Consider the following 21,050-nt stretch of genomic DNA (forward strand, 5'->3'; position numbering starts at 1 on the left):
CCACCATTCACTGATTATCTAATTGTGAAAAATATAAACTATATGTTTCATTCGGTAATTGATCAATTTCGTTTGTACTTCAACTGGGGTTATTTCCTAAATTTTTATTTAGATTTTCAATAACGTGATCACCATCTGCATTTTGATTTCCTAACAATTATTTATATAACAATTCCTCTTTAAATAAACATATTTCTTTATTGATAATATATATAACAAATACTTGAAAATAATCTTTATAATAGCACTTATTCATTGTAATACGTTTACTTCAAATAATTGTGTTGGGTGCATGCATAACATATACATATTTTCCTAAGTTTAATACTTGTATTTAAATTATTTTCTAACATTATATTTTATTATACGCTGTAAATAGCTATTTCGTTATAATATAGACTTAGTATTATTATCTAATGTACGTGACAGTTAATCTTTGTTAAACAGCTGTGAAAGTATCTCATTCTTACATGTTTTTTATGCATCCTTTTTACATAATGTTACATAACTTACATAGTTTTACATAACTTTTAAATATAACATAATAAATAGAGTTTTTTTCCTTCCATAGTGCATAAGCTAATTCTTCTACGTTTATTTTATTTTAATACTTGTAAATTTTCTTAAAATTAATTCATATTATTTTAGTAACATTTAATACCTTGAATACTTAAATTAAACAATCGCTAATAATTCTTAATATGTATAATCATTTCATTAAAATCGTTAATTATCATTAATTGCAATTAATATATTTTTCTTCACAGTATATATTCTAAGTATTCCTAAAAGTGAATTTTATTTTTCATCATACACCAAATTATTTTATTTTCATAGTATCATTTTAGTCAAATATAGGATATCGTTTAAATTCAATTATTTCTGTACTTCATAAAATTAATTATTTTATTTTGAGAGCGGTCTGCATCCAAGTTTTAATATATTTTAATTATTTCTTCCCCTTCTTCCAATTCATGTAATCAGTCCTAATATTTGACAAATCTAGCTTCTTCATTTGATTAATTAAATTAAAATTATTACTAGTACTCTTCCTACTATTTCCTATATTTTTTCCACTTTTATTACTAATATTTTTATTATTTGTATTTTTCTTAATTTTTGGCACCTACTTTTATTCATTATATTACTACTTTTCTTTTTCCTAATATTGCATGTATTATCTGGCAATATTATATTAACTTCCATTTTATTATAATAATTATTTTTATCATTAGCACTTATTTTTATTCCATTAACTTCAATATTATGGCAACTTAATACAAATATTTATCGTCGCTTCATTAACTTCTTTCTTCATTTTATTACTATCTTCATAATCTCTCGTATTTTTCATATTTTTCAGCAACGTATTTTTATTATTCCTATCATATTTATATTTTCTTATATAACATCATTAGTTTTTGGCAACTTATTAATAATATCTTCTGTGATTATTTCACTAACGTCGTCATTATTTCAATATTATCCTTATTACTATTTGGCAATAAATTATCATTATTATTTTCATTTATAATATTATTATCATTATACATTTCTTCAATAATATACTTATCATCTTCATTTATTTTTGGCAACATATTATTAGTATCCTCCTCTATGAATCATGAGACCTTGCCGTTGGTGAGGGGGCTTGAGTGCTCAGGGATACAGAGTAGCTGGACCGAAGGTGCAACCATATCGGAGAGGTATCTGTTGAGAGCCAGACTAAGGAATGATTCCTGAAAGAGGGCAGCAGCTCTTTCAGTAGTTGTTAGGGGCGTGAGTCACAATGACTTAAACGGCCGTATCAACATCACTCAGTCCTCTGAGTACTGCGCAGCTGAAAGCAATGGAAAACTACAGCTGCTTTTTTTCCAAGAAAATGTGGCTCTCTGCATTTTCACATAGCAACAATGGAGGCGCCTTCCTTGGTAAAATATTCCGGAGGTAAAATAGTCCCCCGTTCGGATCTCCGGGTGGGGACTACTAAGGAAGGGGTCACCAGAAAATTAAAAAATAACATTCTACGAGTCGGAGCGTGGAATGATAGAAGCTTAAAAAAGGTTGGTAGGCTAGAAAATTTAAAAAGGGAAATGGATAGGGTGAATGTGGATATAGTAGGAATTAGTGAGGTTCGGTGGGAAGAGGAAGGCGACTTTTGGTCAGGTGATTTTAGAGTAATTAACTCAGCGTCAAATAATGGGCAGGCAGGAGTAGGTTTCGTGATGAACAAGAAGATAGGGAGGAGAGTGGAGTATTTCAAAACGCATAGCGATAGAATCATTGTAATAAGGATAAAATCAAAACCTAAACCGACAACGATTGTTAACGTTTATATGCCTACAAGCGCCCATGATGATGATGAGGTAGAGTGTGTATACGAAGAGATTGATGAAGCAATTAAACACGTAAAGGGAGATGAAAATTTAATAATAGTTGGAGATTGGAATGCAAGCATTGGAAAAGGCAAGGAAGGAAATATAGTGGGTGAATACGGGCTGGGCAAAAGGAATGAAAAAGGGGACCGACTTATAGAGTTTTGCACGAAGTATAATTTAGTAATTGCCAACACCCAATTTAAAAATCATAATAGAAGAATATACACTTGGAAAAAGCCAGGCGATACTGGAAGGTATCAGATAGATTATATCATGGTTAAGCAAAGATTTAGAAATCAACTCGTTGACTGCAAAACTTACCCTGGAGCAGACATTGATAGCGACCATAATTTGGTGATAATGAAATGTAGATTGGGGTTTAAAAACCTGAAGAAAAGTTGTCAGATGAATCGGTGGAATTTAGAGAAGCTTGAGGAAGAGGAGGTAAAGAAGATTTTTGAGGAGGACATCGCAAGAGGTCTGAGTAAAAAAGATATGGTAGAAAATGTAGAAGAAGAATGGGAGAATGTTAAAAAGGAAATTCTTAAATCAGCTGAAGCAAACTTAGGCGGAATAAAGAGAACTGGTAGAAAACCTTGGGTTTCAGACGATATATTGCAGCTGATGGATGAACGTAGAAAATATAAGAATGCTAATGATGAAGAAAGTAAAAGGAACTATCGGCAATTAAGAAATGCTATAAATAGGAAATGCAAACTGGCGAAAGAAGAGTGGATTAAAGAAAAGTGTTCAGAAGTGGAAAGAGAAATGAACATTGGTAAAATTGACGGAGCATACAGGAAAGTTAAGGAAAATTTTGGGGTACATAAATTAAAATCTAATAATGTGTTAAACAAAGATGGTACACCAATATATAATACGAAAGGTAAAGTCGATAGATGGTTGGAATATATTGAAGAGTTATACGGAGGAAATGAATTAGAAAATGGTGTTATAGAGGAAGAAAAGGAAGTTGAGGAGGATGAAATGGGAGAAACAATACTGAGATCTGAATTTAAGAGAGCATTAAAAGATTTAAATGGCAGAAAGGCTCCTGGAATAGACGGAATACCTGTAGAATTACTGCGCAGTGCAGGTGAGGAAGCGATTGATAGATTATACAAACTGGTGTGTAATATTTATGAAAAAGGGGAATTTCCGTCAGACTTCAAAAAAAGTGTTATAGTTATGATACCAAAGAAAGCAGGGGCAGATAAATGTGAAGAATACAGAACAATTAGTTTAACTAGTCATGCATCAAAAATCTTAACTAGAATTTTATACAGAAGAATTGAGAGGAGAGTGGAAGAAGTGTTAGGAGAAGACCAATTTGGTTTCAGGAAAAGTATAGGGACAAGGGAAGCAATTTTAGGCCTCAGATTAATAGTAGAAGGAAGATTAAAGAAAAACAAACCAACATACTTGGCGTTTATAGACCTAGAAAAGGCTTTCGATAACGTAGATTGGAATAAAATGTTCAGCATTTTAAAAAAATTAGGGTTCAAATACAGAGATAGAAGAACAATTGCTAACATGTACAGGAACCAAACAGCAACAATAACAATTGAAGAACATAAGAAAGAAGCCCTAATAAGAAAGGGAGTCCGACAAGGATGTTCCCTATCTCCGTTACTTTTTAATCTTTACATGGAACTAGCAGTTAATGATGTTAAAGAACAATTTAGATTCGGAGTAACAGTACAAGGTGAAAAGATAAAGATGCTACGATTTGCTGATGATATAGTAATTCTAGCCGAGAGTAAAAAGGATTTAGAAGAAACAATGAACGGCATAGATGAAGTCCTACGCAAGAACTATTGCATGAAAATAAACAAGAACAAAACAAAAGTAATGAAATGTAGTAGAAATAACAAAGATGGACCACTGAATGTGAAAATAGGAGGAGAAAAGATTATGGAGGTAGAAGAATTTTGTTATTTGGGAAGTAAAATTACTAAAGATGGACGAAGCAGGAGCGATATAAAATGCCGAATAGCACAAGCTAAACGAGCCTTCAGTAAGAAATATAATTTGTTTACATCAAAAATTAATTTAAATGTCAGGAAAAGATTTTTGAAAGTGTATGTTTGGAGTGTCGCTTTATATGGAAGTGAAACTTGGACAATCGGAGTATCTGAGAAGAAAAGATTAGAAGCTTTTGAAATGTGGTGCTATAGGAGAATGTTAAAAATCAGATGGGTGGATAAAGTGACAAATGAAGAGGTATTGCGGCAAATAGATGAAGAAAGAAGCATTTGGAAGAATATAGTTAAAAGAAGAGACAGACTTATAGGCCACATACTAAGGCATCCTGGAATAGTCGCTTTAATATTGGAAGGACAGGTAAAAGGGAAAAATTGTGTAGGCAAGCCACGTTTGGAATATGTAAAACAAATTGTTGGGGATGTAGGATGTAGAGGGTATACTGAAATGAAACGACTAGCACTAGATAGGGAATCTTGGAGAGCTGCATCAAACCAGTCAAATGACTGAAGACAAAAAAAAAAAAAATTATTAGTATTATTACATTAATTTTCATCAGCATTAATATTTGGCAATATAGAACTATTTACATATTTTTCTCACAATTATTATCTTCATTTTCATTAATCATTTTTGGCAATACGTCTTCACTATTTACACAACTTTTTCTATTATTAAAATCATCAATATTTTCTATATTATAATCATCATCTGTAAAATCAGGGACTGTGTCTAAATCCTGTTTTTCTAACACTGGTGTTGCAATTTTAAATCTTAATATCAATATTTCTTGTATTACACATAGACAGATTGTATCAAAAAATTATCAAAGTTTCTGATGCATTATTTAAATATTTCCTTACTTATAGCAGTACTTTTATCATTATATTCATGATTATTTGTTGCCCTCCCTGATTGGTCGTTGATGATTGATTTTATCACCTTCGCTGATTGGTTTGCATTCACTGATCGGTTGAGTTTCCAATATAGAGTTGCCTTCCGATGATTGGTCGTGCCTTCGATGAGTGGCTTGTCGATCAGGATTATATTTGATAATACTCTCAACTGGAACGGCTTGTAGAGATGTCCTCTCTCCTACATTGCTGAAACTTGAATCGATCAGATAGTCCACCAAACTCTGCCGATGTTGTTTTCAATAATCGAAGAAATTATATACGTTAATTTCCCAAATGTCTATTTATTTAGTTCACTTCATTAACAGTTGATACTGAAGAAAAATTATATATTTTTATTTTTATTGAAATGTTCTACTGACTGCGCCAATTATGTGTTTACACAAATAAAGAAAATTAAAAAACTAATAAACACGGAATATTATACAATTACTTTTGATATTAGTTACTAAACTTAATGCACTCTGATGTGATCGCATTGGCTGTAAACGGTGTTATCTATTTATTCTCCGTTTGAGTCTGTCATATAAGTTTCACATATGACTCCATCTAACACTACGTGTGTGGTCATAAGATCACAAACATACCACTGCAGAGAATACTAACCACTAAAAACATTAATTACTCTTCTAGACAGAGATACAACTATAAAATATCTTCAAGTGCCTGCTTACAGACAGGAGGAGGTTAACTTATCTAATCCTTAGTCTAAAGTATTGATTCTCTTTGAGTTGAAGAAGGCATTGAGGGTTTAATGTTGACTGAAGAATTTTAAAATAAATAATGCCGCATTTCTGAAATGTAATAAGTTAGAACATGTTTATTACGCAAGTATGATTGTGTATGTTTAAGCTAAATTGTCCAAAGTGTTGTTGTTATTTAATTATTGTTACCACTAATTATTTACCACAGCTAGTTCTTACTCGTGTTTCAGTGTTAGCGTACAGTACGCCTACCATTTGTCACAGCAATCTGATGTTATTAGTATTTTTATGGTTAATTTTTTTACTTTTAATTTTTAAAAAAAGAGTATTTCACATTCAACAGAAAATCTTATGGCTTTAGCTTAGCATTAGATCATTTAAATTGAAGAAGGAAAAACACCCTGCTTTAGGTTCACTGGTGAAGTCTACAATAAAAAATTTATTGAAAAAATTTCGTTTATGGGTTCTCTTACAGATTTAAAGAAACAACTTGTATTTTTCGTACCCCAGAGGCTGTCGCTAACATTTCCTTTCAAATCAGAATGGGATTGACAAAACCACACTCAATATAAAACTGATAAAAGTTTTATTTTTTTTAGGACCTTTTTTTATTCTATATTTTTTATAGTAGTACAACTAAGTTATATAAGCTTCACTATTTCTAACTAATATAACATATACCATAATTAAAGAGGTTACCCAGAATCAAAATTGATGCAACTCTAAATACTTGTTTACATAATTTATAATTAAACTCCTGTAACTACCCTACTGAATGAAAATTTTCTTAAAATTAACTTCTGAACCTATTCCCGGATCTCTAATCCAAACTGCAAATGGTATTCTGTTGTTGCAAAGTACACAACTCCAAGGAAGTGCTCATTTGTAGTAACAAGTTAACATTCATATACAAGAATTTCTTTAAAGATATTTTTTCAGAAACAATATTTTTCAGAATGTAATGCATATCTTTTGCTTTATTCAAAGTAAATGTAAATTAATATATTTATGGAATACTGAAATATGAATTAGCCTCAGATTCTGTACGAAGAAGGGGGTTTCACTAAGTACTGCATAGGTGTGTGTGTGTGTGCACATGCACGCTATTTTTAATTACTTTAAAAATAATTTTTAATAAGTAACTTACTTTCTATATACAAGGATAAATGTTTTCAAAACAAGATTTTTTTAGACCGACTGTGCAGCTCCTACATTAACAGTAAAAAAAAATGAATAAATGAAATGAATATGATTGTCTGAAAAGATTTTGTCAGACAGTATGAAAGAAATAAAAGACTTCTGTAGAGCTGCACAACATCTGAAAAAACTTACAGAATGGCGTATATTTCATGTAATCAAAAAACAAGTCATAGTTTTTTTTAATTTTACCACAATTTATCAGGCTGATTTAAAAATCATTTTTACTTTTCATTAAAAGGAAAAAAATAATTCCAAAGACTCTTCTATCAAACGTTTCCTTAAATAATTGTACTGATACTTATTTTTGTTTAAAGTAAGTTCTAAAACTTAATGGATATATGAGAGAGAGTAAGAAAAGTGTAAAATTAACATGCACTCTTGAAAATCATACTCTCATTTCTCAAATTCAATACTACTAATAATGCTTATTTAGGTCTAAGAGAAAAAGGATTTATTTATTAAACAGAACACATTAATTGAAAATATCTTTCGTGAAACATTCTAACTTTCTTTTTCTATACAAAAAATTACTTTTTATTTCCAAAATCTTTTACGTTATTTAGAATTTTTTTATATATGATAAGCATCTTTTGAAATAATTTAAAATTATTTTTTCAACGCGTGTATTGCTTTCTTCCTTCAGTTTTGATAATTGTTTTAGATATCTTCATTTTCTTTAAAATCTTGAAATTTTAAAAGAGTAGTAGTAGTTTTAAATATAAATGAAAATTAAATCCATCGTCTCTATAAATAATATTTATTAAATATTAACCAATAAATCATCAAGACTGTAAAATGATGGCACCATCCCTGCAATGGGTGCACTAACATTTAGTGCCCCGAATACATATATATTACTGTTTTTTCACCAGTCAAGCCACATCACATCAATATAGGGCTACATGTTCGTTTCCGAATATCTTTTGGTCAAGGACAGACAGCCAGGTATAAAGGTTGCCATAAATGTAGCAGAACTGCCAGGAAACACAGAACATCAGTTTTTCAGTAAAGATGATGGGACTTTTTTGGTAACTATTTGGTTTGCCTTATAACACCGATAATTTTTCTCAACCTATCATTCAATGATGTATTCAAAAATAAAATCACTCTTACTGTTACAATAAAAAAATAATAATAAAAGGGAAATTTCACCCGGTTTTCTCTATCCAGTTTCCAGCTTGACTGTTCATTAATCTTTATAACCTAAAAAATAAATAAATTTGTTATACTGCTTTCGATTATGTCCAACTCAATAGATTGATGATACAGGTACATTTAGTGTGATGCATGATTAAAACCGTATGAAAGATAGTGTTGGCACTGACGAACCTCTGTTTTTCTTTATTAAAAAAAAGAAGGTAAAACTACTAGATACTCAAGAATAAATTCACAGATTACATCCAGGCTAGCAAACTATCATATGTGTGTAAACGATGAACGCTTGTCAGAGTGAAAAGAAATCTAGTTTTTAGATTACTTGTTGAACATTTAAGAGGAAAAGCTAAACCAAAAAACCTTCCAAAAGGTATTTATTTATTTATTTCAAGATACCTACCGTAATCCATAAATGACATAGAACCTGACTAAAATTAAAAAATTCTTGGATGGCCCTTGCCATGAATGTGGCAGGTATAAAGTTACAGTACAAACGTAAATTGTCAAGGTATCTTTTACAAATATCACACCTGTCACTAAGAAATATAACTGTTTAGAAAATGAAATGAAGTGTAACAATATCAGGAAAGATTACTGATATTGTACAACTTAGTGCATACAACTTTGTATCATTTATTTCCATTTACTTAAATTAAATAATATTTTTTTAGCTAAGAAAAATATATAATTTTCAAGTTCATAAATTATCAAAATCAAAAAATTACTACTTAATTACTGCTTAATACCTCATATATCTAAAATCAGATTTAGTTAAAGCTTTTTATTAAAATATATATTTTCATCCATACAAAATAAACAATATTATGTTTCATAATTTTTACACTTCATATTCCTACATATAATTTTTAAATTTCTCAATTATGCTAGTTATTCTCAGCAATACACGTTATTGTAATGAAGTACTCATCAAATGCACCACCTTATAAGACAGGGTATGAAATGAATCAGTAACAGGATTAATATAATTAATCCTTATTACTATGTTTATATGATTATCAAAACAGTAAAATGATGATGCAGAATAAAGAATTTCTTCCCTTTTTTTTCAAGACACTAACTTTTAAATAAATCAACTAATGTTAATCACAATTTTTCTAAAAATAGTCAGTGGTATGTTATTTTCCAAAAGTATTGCCAAATCTGATTAATATTATCACAGATGTATGATCTGTCATTTACCAAGAGTCATTTACCAAGAGAATACAATGAAACTTTTTCACCAACCCCCAGTAAATATATACATAACATACCAAGCCCAAAATAAACAGCTTCATTCCTTTGCTATTAAAGAATCCATTACAGACATTGCTTTACAAAATAAAGGATTGAAATCATTAATTCTATTTCTAATATGATAGGATTAGTCCTGAAATATTAGTTAGCGGTAATCCCAAAACTTTAATAGCAAACACTTTAATTTATTGCCATGGTGCCATTTCATAAGTTTATCTTTTGTTCTTGGTTTTATATTTATTTTTAAATTCAGTAAAACTTATCTCTTTATTTAATCAGCCCAACAACTACTGAGATAATAATCAAACTAAGTGTAAATCAAACTAACACTTTGTACAGAATTCAAACCAATTATGGTGATTGTACATACTCAAACAACATTTGCTACCATGATATTAACACGCATCCTACATTATCTGTTGTACAATTCATTGATGTAAACTTGTCTTTTCATCCACTTTATTGTCAGTATCCAATTCTTGTCCTAAAAAAATAACCTTTTTAGAATTTACTGTTAATTTTTCAATTTAATGTGATCACTTTCAGCATTTTTCTGTATCAATTTTAAATTTACATTTACCTAGTGAAAGTTAGATAATTTAATCAACATTTGATAAAATGAGCCATAACTCATATTAAAATATAAATACAATTATTTTTCCCATATATAATGTCCATGTACATTTCTTTATTTGAAAAATATAAAAATAAATTATATATCGATAATAGCTATTCAATATTGGTTTTAAAATACTTATGCACAAACAACTGAAGGTTTGAATGAAAATTCAAACCATCAAAAAAAGTTCCATGTGAATGAAAAATACATTTTACTTAATTTACAAGCTTGCACACTCACAACAGATTTATAATATGCTTGCCATACTAAACTATTTTTCAAACATACTGTACCTCCTCCTCTATATTGTTGTGATTTCTGAAATCATAAAGCAAAACATTCATTAAAATAAGTACCCGTTAAAAATTTCATGAAAAAAGTACAGTTATTTTCTATAAATAAGAATTTTATTAACTTAACCAGTTTTCCAGGTCTATGAAATTTTTTTAATCATAGTCCTATAAATTTCCTTGTCTGAAAATAAAAATTAGATTTTTCTCTCCACCTTCATCTTCAATGCATTCAAATAATTGTTTAATGCTAAAAAAAATTGTGTAAGAACAGAAACAAAATAAAGTTCATATTCATTTTTGATTAAAATAAAATTAACTTTATTTAAAATAAGGACTTCTGGTGACTAACAGCATTTGATCAAAGTTTTATGTGCTCTATAATCGCTTTAAATTTGTGATAATTTATTGTGAATTACATACAAATTAAAACTAAGCAATCAAAATACTTCATATTGGTTATAATCTTGCTAATATTGGTCAGTTTTCTTTATTTTGGATATATATTTTATAAATTAGAACATTTTTGCTTAAAAAAAAATGCATTTTTGTCTTCAACAGCCTCTTTTTTTCTTTGGATAAGATAATGGTAAATAATGCATTATATATCTAGAAGAGTGACATGGGGATGATAATTCAGCAGTTAATCTGTCTGAAGACATGGCAACGTTGACTATACAAAAATCACCCAGCAATCAAATAAATGATTATACCAAAATAAAGCATCTACATCCCAATATTTTGCATCGTAAATTATTTCAACTTAACAGTAACATTTTTTTTGTTACTAAAAAATAAAAAAAATATCAAAGCATCATCTACCAATTTACTTTAAATTACCACTAAAATATTATCCATTATGTAGTTTATTAAAAAAATGTAATTGGATAATAATCATATTATCAATTTGATAACATGGCTTTATGGTTTACTAAACATATTATCTATTCAACAGATGCTGATTCTTGAAGGACATTGGTAAATATTTTCTAAGATAATAATGTGAATTTCCATACTTTACAATTACACGACAATAAATCATTCCATGCAGTTATTTGTGGTCTGCACCATACAACTGATTGATTTCAACAATCATTACAGCTTAATTATCTAGAGCATAAAGTAAAATTGATATCAAATAGCATTTCACAAAAAAAGTGCTACTTCTGCTATTTTTTTGTTGATCTGGAGGTAAATCCTAATTAAGAAAGATTTATTTAAATTGGCTTCACGTTTTATTCAAAAACAAAAGTAAAACCTCCTTGGTCAAAAAGGTATGTAGTTCAATTTTCTTGGTTACAAATGCATCAAGATACAAACATTAACCAAATCAAACCAAATCATCAACCTTATCTATCAAATGTGCTGAGACCATTTATCTGTAAACCGTACTAAATCATCAGGTACACAAACAGTAACTTATATTCCTTGGGATGAATTTCATCTGGCTAGTTACAAAAGCTAGTGTTTTTAAAATGAGTTATAAAAATGACGATCATCAAATACTTCATCCTTCTAAATCAGACAGTATAAATATCATTAAATAATGTTCATTTATTTCTGCATCTTAACTGTTAAAAATAAAAATCTGCCTTTGAGTTTGAGCAAACCTAAAATACACCTCTGACCATACTATTCAATCCCTAATGTACATAACATCAATTTGACAAATTGGCATTTAGAAAATGAGATGGTTATAACAATATCAGTGAAGATTGATTATATATAAACTTGTATTATTTATTTCCATTTACTTAAACAAAATATTTTTTTTTAGTTCAGGAAAATGCATATGTATTTTTCATAAATTATCAAAATAAAACTTACTAATTAATTACTATTTAATAATAGATTACCTCATACATCTTATATCACATTTAATTAAATGTTTTTATTAAAATATACATTTTCATCCATATAAAATAAATATTATGTTTCATAATCTTTATAATAATTCATATTCCTAAATTGATTTAATGTGGTTAGCTGTTCCAGTTAACATCCTGAACAAAGAATACATTTGTACCTTCTCTGAAACACATCTAAAATTTTGCTCTTGCTTTTTATTAAAAACTTTACAGTTCACCAGACATATCAACTTACAAATAAAAGCCAAGGTGATACTGCTGTATTAATTTAGTTAATAATTCCACACCATTGTTATCCTTAGCAGGAACCTATTTTTACCTTCAAATAGCTGCCTACATCTGCAACGAGCAACCACTTATTTCAACCTACTTAATATTCTAAGAACAAAATGTTATAATTCATTGCAAGTAATCTAGGTGACTAATATCCCCACCATTTGTACTATAATGGTTTTTACTAATACCATTACTTCTGTTCTCATATATTTCAAAGTTCTCATAATTTTTACCTTCATTACTGAATTGATTTTTTGTGGTCCTGGGCTAGATAATAGCTGCTAATATCAGGGATAATCCCTCTATAGGGTTCATTGTACTTTCCTAAACTCACCTCATTTCCTTATTTGAACCTTCTTTATCGGATAGATATAGACATAAGGAATCACATCAACAACCATTCTGACATCTTTTAGTTGTAGGCAGGCAACCGCCTGTCTGTTGGACTGTCCAGAAACTCTGTTTTTCTGACTTGAGGTTGTAAAAAAGCTGAAGAGTCTGTCAGATAAATCCATGCCTGCTATTTCTAAGATCTAAATCATTATCTTTGTATCAATAATAATATGTAAAATATCATCATTAGTGATCAACTATTCTGTAATATTGCATAACAAGTTTGAAATAAAATTTTAATTTGTATGTTCAAAATATTCTGGTCAAGGTTCAATTATTTCTCCCAGGAACTACCTTCCTGAGACTGCTAAATCGTAACTACAATTATAAGACAATATAACATCAAAACATAAAAAGAAAAAATATCAATAATTGTATAAAATAAAAAATATCACATTACGGATTTAAAAAAATAATTTTAAAATGAACTTACAGCTCTGTTAATATCTCCAACACATAACCAAGGGTTATTTTTGGTCGCTGATACAGCCCATTTAGAATGATCTTTGCTGGAAACAAATGCTGAACACTGACTTACTTGACATAACTGTACTTTATCAACATTTTTCACTCTGAAATAAAATATTTATAAGTATTATATTTTAATTTCTATTAATATGAACCATCTAGTACAGAGTATAGAGATAAGACATATCTTACCTTAATTTTATCATAAAAATACTTTTGCAGGATTCTGCATACTTAGTCATGATTGAATTATTTAATTAAAAATTAAACTGCATATTAAAAATTAAAAACACTAAAATAAATATGAGTAATGTAACAAATAGTAGTAGTATAGTCTTCATGTAGACTATACTACTAAAAATGTTTGATTATAGTAATAAGCACCATCACATATTTTCAAATTAAATTGATGTTCTTCTACTACCAATCTTGTAAATATACTGATATTTAGATACTTAATATAAAAATTAAGTACACTGAAATATACTTAATATTTTTAGATGTTCACTGTTCTAAAATTTTTTATGTTAAGAAATCCAGTGACAAATTAATTCATTATAAAAAGAATGAATGGTAGTCAGTAATTATTTTTAAATTTATTACTGTTAGTAATAAAGTATGACTGTTAGTCAAAATTTATCCCACAACTTATTTTATTTGAAGTAAGGATATTCCCACAGAAAATGTATTATACAAAATAGATTCAAAAACATGATTTTTTTTATATTATCTTTGATTATACTGGAGGAATGTCTTTAGTCAAAATTAAAAAAAAGTTTCCTACAAAATTTGTTTCAAATTTCAAATCCTTTTTTCATTTTTATATATGCTAATTACCACAATCATAATGATGAAGGTGATATGACATAAATCACAAATCACTTCCTGAACTTCATTGCCATTATAAAGAATAACAAGCATCCATACCAGACTTCTACAGAAAGTGAGATATGAAGTAGTTTTCTGTTCCCTTTTTACTAATAAAAATATATTTTTGCACATCAGCTTGCAAAGCTCGCTGAAATTCAGATGTTCTTTAATCTCTTTACCTTGGAGACTAGTTATACAGTGAGCAACAATACTCTCTGAGAAAGCAATTTTGAGAGGTGCTTTTGCACATCAGGTGATTTACTTTTAATGCAACCATAAAAAGACTGAGGAAAATAGAGAAAGAAAACAGATTAATGATTCCTTATTAAATTTGTTATTTACACTCCTTTAAATCAATAGGAAAATACTAAGAGATTCTTTAGTAATGTAAAAAAAAAACAAAATTAAAAATCCCTTCTGAAGGGGGTATTTAATTTAACTGCATCGATAAGTGTTTCACTAAGTAAAAGGAAATGCAGAGCCCTACTGAAATGTTAAAAATTACAAAACTGTTACTGCAAATTTTATGCACTCTGTTTTTAGTGGTTTTAATTGCTAGTTGTGGGAATGCTATCCTGTAAAAAAAAAAAATGTTATGCAAATGGTAAAATTAATTTAAATAATATTTATAACTAATTTTTCGTGCAAGTTTTCATAAAAATCAATACCATTATAAATGTGGTAAATGAGAAATTAATTGATACAAAATGGACATAAATGGTTTGTTCAAAAAAATTTGAAGTTATAACATAATACATTTTGTAACTGTATGTTTTTGTATTTGTGATTAATTAACAATTAATTTATGATTAATTAATAAACATGCAGCAGAACAGTGACAAAAGTACTAGTTAATAAATTAAAAACAAGCCTTCGAATTCTGCAAAACATGTTAGTGAGAAATTTACCTTATTCCATTGTTTTCACAAAATTATCATAAATGGAAATCACATTTATTTTTAACCTGTAACTTTAGATAAAAATTAGCAAGAAAATTTGATCAAAATCTTTTATATAACATATTCTTGAAGCATGGAATTCATAGATAGTAATGAATGCAGCTACTTTTCTGATTGCTTACAGCAAAGATAATTTCTTTGCTTATTTATTTTATAATCAAAGAGCAAAGTTTGTAAATAAACATTAAATTATAGTTTGTAATGCCACTGATAAACAATTTATGCTTTACAATTAACATTGTAATGAAATTTATAGCACAGTCTTCAAATGTACTTCTGAAGCAGTACTAGATACAGAACACAGGTTTTATTATTAAAATTCCAAAGTATAACAATCTTACATCCCATAAAACATGTTATTAGATCTTAGAAATTGATCTTTTGTTTTTATTTGTTCATTTTTATGCATAAGCTAATAATTGTTAAAATTTGGGAATTATATAACACTTATACTAACTTATATGTTAAAGAACAGTTGGAATCTAGTCGTCCTCGGCCATTAAGCCATGTTTCAACAAATAAATCAGTTTTCAGTTCTAGAGCCACCCAGTCTTCATATAAATCTGAAAATAACAAACAGAAATTAATGTGAAATACTTTAATTTATTTATCTAGACTGATATTACAGATATTTGGTTATTATAGTGACAGAGGACTAGAAGAATGCAACGGAGATAAAAGGAAACAGAGCAATAGCAAAGGAAGCCTTCAGTTAGAAGAGGAAATTTCTATATAGCAGAAGTCTGAACTTAGAATTAAGGAAAAGATTAGCCAAATACTATGTATAAGGAAGAAGAAGGACAAGGATGGGATTGAGGCTTTTGAGAACTAACTATGGAGAAAGTAAAATGGACATATAAAGTGGGAAATGAGAATTTAATGAATAGTATTAAAAAAGAAACGGCACTTACGCAGGAAGTACATGAAAAAAAGAAAACCGGTAAGGATATGTGGTTAGAGGAAGCAAAATCTTGACAACTGCATTGGATGGGTCAGAAGAAGCAGAAAGGAAGCAAGTTAGAAGAAGTATGAAGTTGATAAATAAGGTGAAGATTGGAAACTACGAGGAAACAAAGAAGGGCTGGGACAGAAATGGATGGAGACAGTTGTGGGGTAAGGGATCGGCCATCAGGCAGGACACTAGATGATGATAATCTGGACTGAAAAGTCTTATTCTTACCTTTAAAAATGAAAATCTTACATTAATTTATTAGTCATTTTTTTATGATAGCAGAAATCATTCAATATCATTCAATAGCCCAGACATTATAATACAGTTCTGTGCAATAGATGTGTTATACCAATTCAACTTAGTAAACATTTTTAGACATTTGTGTCAATTGTTAGGCATTCTTGCAATTCTTTTTCAACTGCCATCTTTCCCCAACTACAATTATCACTAATATTTGTGTATTTATGCATAGACAAATAAATACAATCGTAAAAACTTATGATCTTATTGCTAATATAAGTAGTACTTCACAGTAAAAATATAAAGTTATCCAGTTTACAGAACTAATTTATACAATATAAAAGCGAATGTAAACTAAATTGAGAACTATAACCACAATGATAATCATTAAAAAAAAAAAAATTCATTGCTATTAGTTCCTAAACATTAAATGCTATAATGACATGTAACATGTGATCAGAACAACTTAACAACTTTCATATAAGAAAGCTTTTATGAGAAAAATACCTGCTTGTTTGTTTTTATAAATAATACAGCATCAAAATAATAACATCAAAAAAATAATTCCAATAAAAGAAAATAAATTTTTAGGTTTGGCATAAGTAATTTTTTTAAAATGCCAATTAACAAAATAGATTTTGTAATAAATTTTGAGGAGAATCTAATTCTGAGAAAATTTATCTAAAGTTCAGTAAAAAATAAATCCTACTTTGATAAATCTTACTTTATAAAATTTAGACAAACCTAAAAAAATCATGTTTTTTGACTGAATTTTTTTGAATTTTACATAATTTTCTCGTAAAATATTAGAGACATTTCTAGAAACTATTATATTTTTAATAATTTTCAGGTCAAATAACAAACTCAGATTATTTATTTCACGATAACTAAATTCAGAACATCTCAAATCTTTAAATTAACAGAATTGATGGAGATTTTTTTTCTTTTTTCACCTACTTAATACATTAACATTTGTTTACGTATCATCTATTCACTCCATCTATGCCTTGAATTATATATATTCTACACTTGAATTACATTAGGTAGAACAAAATTAATAATAAATATAAAAATAATCAAAATCAATAGCAAATGCTACACAATAATAAAGTATAAAAAAAAACCAAAAGCAAACAAAACCTTTTTTAAACTTAGCTGATTTTGCAAAAGAATAGAATTCATTTCCTGCTACAGATGTTAGTGTGATAAGATTATTCCAAGGAGCCCTTTTTATTTTAGTCCCATTTGCGGCACCTGCAAGTTTAGGATACTGTTCAGAAAGATCTTTAGTTATATTTTTCCAGAATACATTAATCTGATTGTACTGCAACTGCGTCCCTGAAAATTAAAAATTAAATTTTAACATAAACTACATATATTGTATACCACGTTAATGGTATCAATTATTGAGAAAAATGAATGTTGAGAAAAATATAATTTCTAAAGAATTAAATACCATGTTTATTTCTAGTTACAAAATTTTGAATGGATGTTAACATATACAGTGGTGACAAGGGAGGCCACTGCTCCTCCTTCAAAAATGGAAAAGATTTTTTAAAAATAAAATAATATATAATATAACAAATTTGAAAGAAACTAATTACAAAACAGGGGCACTTGTATCATCTATGACAAAATTTATATCAGTGCCATCTTACTTGCAGGAATACTTCAGAAGTTATTTACCAAATATATAAGAGTGCACACATTTTGAGTTAGAATCAGTGCTATTATAACTTTCACGTAAGTATGTAAATGTGTATGTGATTTTTTACGACTGTAAAATTTGTTTTTTCGTGCCGGCTATCTGCTATCCACTTTATTTTAACAAATGGATGTTAGAACATTTTTTTTTTTTTTTTTTGGACGAGCCACCGGGTTGGTCTAGTGGTGAACGCGTCTTCCCAAATAAGCTGATTTGGAAGTCGAGGGTTCCAGCGTTCAAGTCCTAGTAAAGCCAGTTATTTTTACACGGACTTGAATACTAGATCGTGGATACCGGTGTTCTTTGGTGGTTGGGTTTCAATTAACCACACATCTCAGAAATGGTCGAACTGAGACTGTACAAGACTACACTTCATTTACACTCATACATATCATCCTCATTCATCCTCTGAAGTATTATCTGAACGGTAGTTACCGGAGGCTAAACAGGAAAAGAAAAAAAGAACATTTTTTGGTAAGTAGCCTACTGTGACGCTTATTACATGCTTTTATTTAACATGCAATGTATGTACCGTAAATTTACAGAAGCGCCAGTCTTGCTTTAAAAGTGTGTAACTTAAAATTTGTTATTCTTCATCTTTTGGTTATCTTTCTATTCTTCCAATTGTTATGCCACTAGGGGGATTCCTTTTGGATCTTTCAACATAAAATAGAATTTCGGATTTAACTTTATAATTTTTGTTACGTTCTTCTAAATATGGATACTTTTGATGAACAATTAAAAATATTTCAAAACGTGGCCTTATTACCAGTATTGTTTTAGGCAATTGCTCAGTTTTTATATCAGTAAAATCAGTTCATTTCTAGTTATCTTCAATTCGTCAGTAGAGAAAAGTAGACATTTAATTATCTTGTGACAAATTTATAATTATGATAAGGATATATGGAAATATCCGTATTAGGGTCCATGAATCCAAAAAAGTGTTTTTTAAAAAATTCTTACATACTTTCTATTGATGATTCTTCCATAGTTTTTTAATATTGTAATGGAAAGAGTCATATTTTTCAATTAAGCTAAACTAGTATAGTTATATACTGTATAAAACTCAATTCTGACAAAAACGTTAGTTAGAACCTTCCTTGTCAAACCAATGCAGCGAGATGCGATGTTTGTGTCCACATCAACGCTTGGTCAAATTAAATTTATTTTTTCACCCTTTAGTTCAAACACTGCGATTGCAGAACCTTCTACAGTTCAAACCACACAGTGAAAGTGAAATTGAAGACGACAGTTTTCATGAAGATAATATTGGAAAACTCATTGGCCTGTCGAGCATTATGCCAGTTGATAATAAAAAATGTCTCTTGGAAAATGTCTGTGCACCTTTGAAGAACTATGATTTTGTGACACATGCCAAATACATCAAGAGAAGATAAATCACCAGTAGTTGGACACATATTCACCATGGCTAGCTTACTCAAGGCAATTTAAAGGTGCTTTTGTAAATATTGTGTGTTGTTTTCGCCGTCAGCCAGAACAATGAGAGGTGGGTGGGGTTAATTTTCACTAAGTACAAGGAGGTGCACAATTATTACAATTCATATATACAGTCCCATAGAAATCAGACTGCAATGGAATCTGCAAAATCATTCATGGGGGGCATTCCAGTGGACATCCATCTTCACCAGTTCTCACAAAAATTAATAAAAAAAAACAAAAAAGTACTGTCCTCAATTGTTTGTTGCATCATTTTTTCCAGCACACACCTTTTACCTCTCAGAGGCAAAAATCTAAATGAAGGCATGCTTATCGATTTATGGAATTTAGGCATCAAAGCAGGTGATTTGATGCCTAAAAAAAAAACCACTTTGAGCAAGGACCAAAAAACGTGTCATACTGATCACCACCTATCATCCAAAATGAAATAATTGATCTACGTGGCGCTACAATCAGGGAAAGCACATCATTATAAGGGTTAAAAAAGCTTGCATTTACAGCTGACGAAACTGCAGATATTTCTGGCAAAGAACAGCTGTCTATTGGATTACATTTCTTCAATGAAAAGGCCAACAAAACTGAAGAAGAATTTTTAGGCTTTGTATATCTTAAAAGCCATGAGTATTGACCAAAGCCATTGAAAGTTTTATGACAAACTTAAAGTTAGACCCTGATAAGTGTGTGGGGTTAGGCTTCAACAGATGTTCCACCACGTCTGGGAAAGAAGGAGGTGTGTAGACAAAAGTAAAAAAAAAAAGCTTTCTACTTCTATTATTCTTCTCACAAGCTTAACCTTGTCTTGAACGACTTAAACATTAAACTAGAAATTGGAAACTGAATTGGAACTATCAAGCAGATAATCACATTTTTTTCGCGAGTGCATTTTATGATACAAGATTATTGTTAGCACAACTAAATTATGTGAGGCTAGGTGGTCAAAGAAATACAGGATCATCTGTGTTTTTAAGGATCACCTCATTGATATTGTTAATACATTACAGACCTTAGCTGAAAAGGAAAATGCAGCAATAAAAAAATGTAAATCAAATGCATGCCGTGGCATGCAGATCTTCATTTATTGTTTCAGCAGCATTAATTGCTAAGTATTCTGCTATACTGGAATCTGTAGCATATTCACTTCAATTGAAGACACGTGACATAGTCAAAGCTAACCAACACATTCAAACTATTCTTGACATGCTACGAATTCATTGGGAAGATGCAGAGAACGTCATGACTGCGGTTTTAAAAGAAGCAGATGATTGCAATGCATTTGAATGTTGATATAACTGCCTTGCATTGGTGGCTGAGAGAATCATAGAAGCAATCATCCAGCCAAAAATCCATCCGAATTTTGGAGAAGG

At 29.4% G+C, this 21,050-nt stretch overlaps 1 protein-coding gene across 4 annotated transcripts in view; it reads right to left on the minus strand.

Moving 5' to 3' along the window:
- The window catches only part of DNaseII (deoxyribonuclease II), a 51,348-nt gene that overhangs the window by 14,433 nt on the left and 15,865 nt on the right, over positions 1–21,050 (minus strand). The window contains exons 4-8 of one of the 4 annotated variants that reach the window (XM_075370670.1): positions 17,664–17,861; positions 15,789–15,894; positions 13,468–13,606; positions 10,501–10,525; positions 6,040–6,069 (exon numbers count right to left, since the gene is read on the minus strand). In XM_075370670.1, coding sequence (XP_075226785.1) covers positions 6,047–6,069; positions 10,501–10,525; positions 13,468–13,606; positions 15,789–15,894; positions 17,664–17,861 — 491 coding nt within the window. In that variant the 3' untranslated portion in view covers positions 6,040–6,046. Of the gene's footprint in view, positions 1–6,039; positions 6,070–9,039; positions 10,526–13,467; positions 13,607–15,788; positions 15,895–17,663; positions 17,862–21,050 lie in introns of those variants that run through there. The other 3 variants (XM_075370672.1, XM_075370671.1, XM_075370669.1) reach the window with 3 other exon arrangements.

Source organism: Lycorma delicatula, chromosome 7, assembly GCF_047948215.1.
Source record: "Lycorma delicatula isolate Av1 chromosome 7, ASM4794821v1, whole genome shotgun sequence".
Lineage (NCBI taxonomy): Eukaryota > Metazoa > Arthropoda > Insecta > Hemiptera > Fulgoridae > Lycorma > Lycorma delicatula.